Source organism: Nicotiana tabacum, chromosome 3 (assembly GCF_000715075.1).
Source record: "Nicotiana tabacum cultivar K326 chromosome 3, ASM71507v2, whole genome shotgun sequence".
NCBI lineage: Eukaryota > Viridiplantae > Streptophyta > Magnoliopsida > Solanales > Solanaceae > Nicotiana > Nicotiana tabacum.
In genome coordinates, this window is record NC_134082.1 from 9,068,574 (window position 1) to 9,071,476 (window position 2,903).

The window sequence follows — 2,903 nt, forward strand, 5'->3', positions numbered from 1 at the left end:
AAATTTGTAATCTTGAAAATAAAATAAGTCACTTGCTATATATATATTAAAAAATTAAAAAGCAAAAAAATAGATTAATGTGCTTTCTGGTGTGAAAAGTGTTACTGTAAAACACATTTAGCTACGGTAAAAAATGTACATTATCAATTGTACACACTACTAATAACTCCTTGCAAAAACATTATAAATAGGTGTTCATTCTATTCCAAACTACACACTTTGTCCTAGCTAGCCATAATTGCATAATTACTATATCTCCTCTCTCTTCCTTCTCATTAAAGAGAAGTTTCTCTTTGTTCAAGAGTAATTGCCTATTTTTAGCACAAATTAAAATGGGAGGAGGAACTTCTCCTTGTGCTTCCTGCAAATTATTAAGGCGTCGTTGTGCCAAAGACTGCATATTTGCTCCTTACTTCCCTCCAGATGACCCTCACAAGTTTGCCATTGTTCATAAGGTTTTTGGTGCTAGCAATATTAGCAAGATGATACAGGTTTCATTTTTTTTTTCTTAATCTGATTCAAAACTTTGTTTCTAAATATTTTATATTTCAATAGTTTTTTTTTCACGAGAGCGGGTTAATATTCATTTTTACCAGAGTATTAGTTAATAATTATCGTAGAGATTATCTATTATTGTACGTTTTATAAGCAGAGGAAGATTCAAAATATAAACTCTATGAGTTCAATAGTATGGATTTTTAGCGTGAAAATTATATTAAAATTATGGGTTCAGAATTATTTATTATAATCTTAGTAAAATTTATGCTCCATGTTGAAAGTACTGACTTTAGATGGATCCGGTTATAAAAGGTTGGGCGTGCCTTTATTTATAAGTAAAATAGATGACCTGATTATGTAAGTATATATTTTCTTGCTGTGAAAATGAATATAACTTAAACTCTAGGCTAAAAGTGGAGTGCCATTAGTTGTTTGTTCATATTATGCAACACCTGTATGATTTAGCTATTTATTTATCTAGGTTAATGTTATTGGGATCTTTACACATATTTGGTCGGATTTCCTATTTATTTTTTCTAGTCAGTATACATAAATTATACACTGATTATATACATATTATACATACATATATATTGTACATCCATCGGCTAATTTTTAATTCTATAAATCTCATATATAGTTTGTTCATGTTATGCAAATTGACATATGTATATATGATTCATTTTCTTGGTTAATGTTATATTCAGGAACTTCCAGTACAGCAAAGAGCAGATGCAGTAAACAGTTTAGTGTATGAAGCAAATGCAAGAATGAGAGATCCTGTTTACGGTTGTGTTGGTGCCATCTCTTATTTACAAAATCAGGTTTCACAGTTAGAAATGCAACTGGCTATGGCCCAAACAGAGATATTATGCATCCAAATGCAGCAAGAATCTGCTCCTAATTTGCCTGCAATTCAAATGGAACAATATGATGGTTCAACTCCTCAAGCACTGAGTTTTGGCAGCCCTAATTACTTAGTGGCGGAACAAGAATTTAGACGTTGTGGGTTCTGAGTTGAGAAAATAGGTTCTGAAATGTTTATGACTGGATCTTTTGTTTTTGGCACGTATATATATGGTTCAACCTCTCAACTACTGAGTTTTGTCGAACCTGCGAATCCATATTATTGGATCTACCACTTGCCTTACTTGTTCATCTTGTTATAACTAGCACAGCGTTTTGGACTTCTAACTAATTAATGAAGTGTTGTAACACTTTGATTACTTAGCTGAGGAATTTTATAATTTGTCTGGTTTTTTTATAGTGTGGGATAATACTGGATATATTGTTGTTGTTGTCGATCTTTTTTACAAGTTCCGATTTGGATGGTGGTGGTCAAGGCACATGCATCCACTATTTGCTTGTTATAAATCTAGGAAAATAGTTGAATTCAGAATTTAAATCTTGCGAGTTAAAGATTTAGAGTCCATTAGTAATCCAACTACTTTCTTAAAATCATGATGAGTTCATAACGTAAGTATTTAATTTTCATTGGTTTTCATGTATAAATTTATGATTTGACCATTAAAAAAGCTAAAAGACGACATATCTCGAAAAGGAAAAGGAATTAAACAAAAGAAAGAAAATCATAGAAAAAGAGCGACAAATACAGCCTAATTAATGCGGTTATACACAGTCAAACCGTAGCCTATGACATATGTAGAGTAAAAATTAAGTAGGGTTAACATTTACATTTAAATCATGAATATCACTAAATCTTTTGTATCACCACACACGAAACTACATTATCGACCACCCTTCGTCGAAAATTATTATATATATAGATAAAATATTAGGTTTTAGAGGTATATAATATATACTGAACACTCTTTTTGGAGAATTTTTTTTCACTTCTTTCAAGTTTAAACACCCCTGCGAAAATTTCTGACTTTACCACTGACTCCACAATACTATTTCTGGTTTCTAATACGAGTCGCATTAGCAAATTATCTTGATTTCAAAATATTTGAAGTTAGAAAAATAAGAAGTCATTTTGTTACTGTTTCAGTTAGTGAAATGTTAATTATGTGATTGATAGTTTTGTCTATATAACGGGTAGTGGTCCATGAAGATGGAGGAAGAAAATGGATGTTGGGTAGTGTGGAGAGTCAAACTTCTTCCCATTGACCATGAATTTCTACACAGATTTTATATAATGCATATATAAACTACATAAAAAAAAATACTACAAATCAAAATAATTAACAATTCAAAATATTTAAAAAGTACATAAAAAAATCGCGATCAAAGAACAATTTGTATGATCTCAAAATCTGAAAAATATCATTTCTTTTGGGACAAGGGGAGTGTATAGGTCGAAATATATCCCAGTACTTAGTGCAAAATAACATAACGGAAAGAATCAGCCGATGTCGATTAAGAGATAGCGAGGCTCGTGGTCA

At 31.0% G+C, this 2,903-nt stretch overlaps 1 protein-coding gene across 1 annotated transcript; it reads left to right on the forward strand.

The window, feature by feature from the left end:
* Positions 1-229: 229 nt before the first annotated feature.
* LOC107807995 (LOB domain-containing protein 12-like) lies at positions 230-1,656 on the forward strand. Its single transcript, XM_016632475.2, has 2 exons — positions 230-491; positions 1,206-1,656. The coding sequence occupies exons 1-2, from the start codon at positions 333-335 to the stop codon at positions 1,512-1,514; spliced, it is 468 nt and encodes a 155-aa protein (XP_016487961.1). The 5' UTR covers positions 230-332; the 3' UTR covers positions 1,515-1,656.
* The last annotated feature ends 1,247 nt before the right edge of the window (positions 1,657-2,903 follow it).

What these genes read in the sequence shown, in the direction of transcription:
- LOC107807995 (XM_016632475.2), top strand. Translation starts at nt 333, where the DNA reads ATGGGAGGAGGAACTTCTCCTTGTGCTTCCTGCAAATTATTAAGGCGT. An exon ending in ATATTAGCAAGATGATACAG is followed by an intron (nt 492 to 1,205) that starts GTTTCATTTTTT and finishes TGTTATATTCAG; the next exon opens with GAACTTCCAGTACAGCAAAG.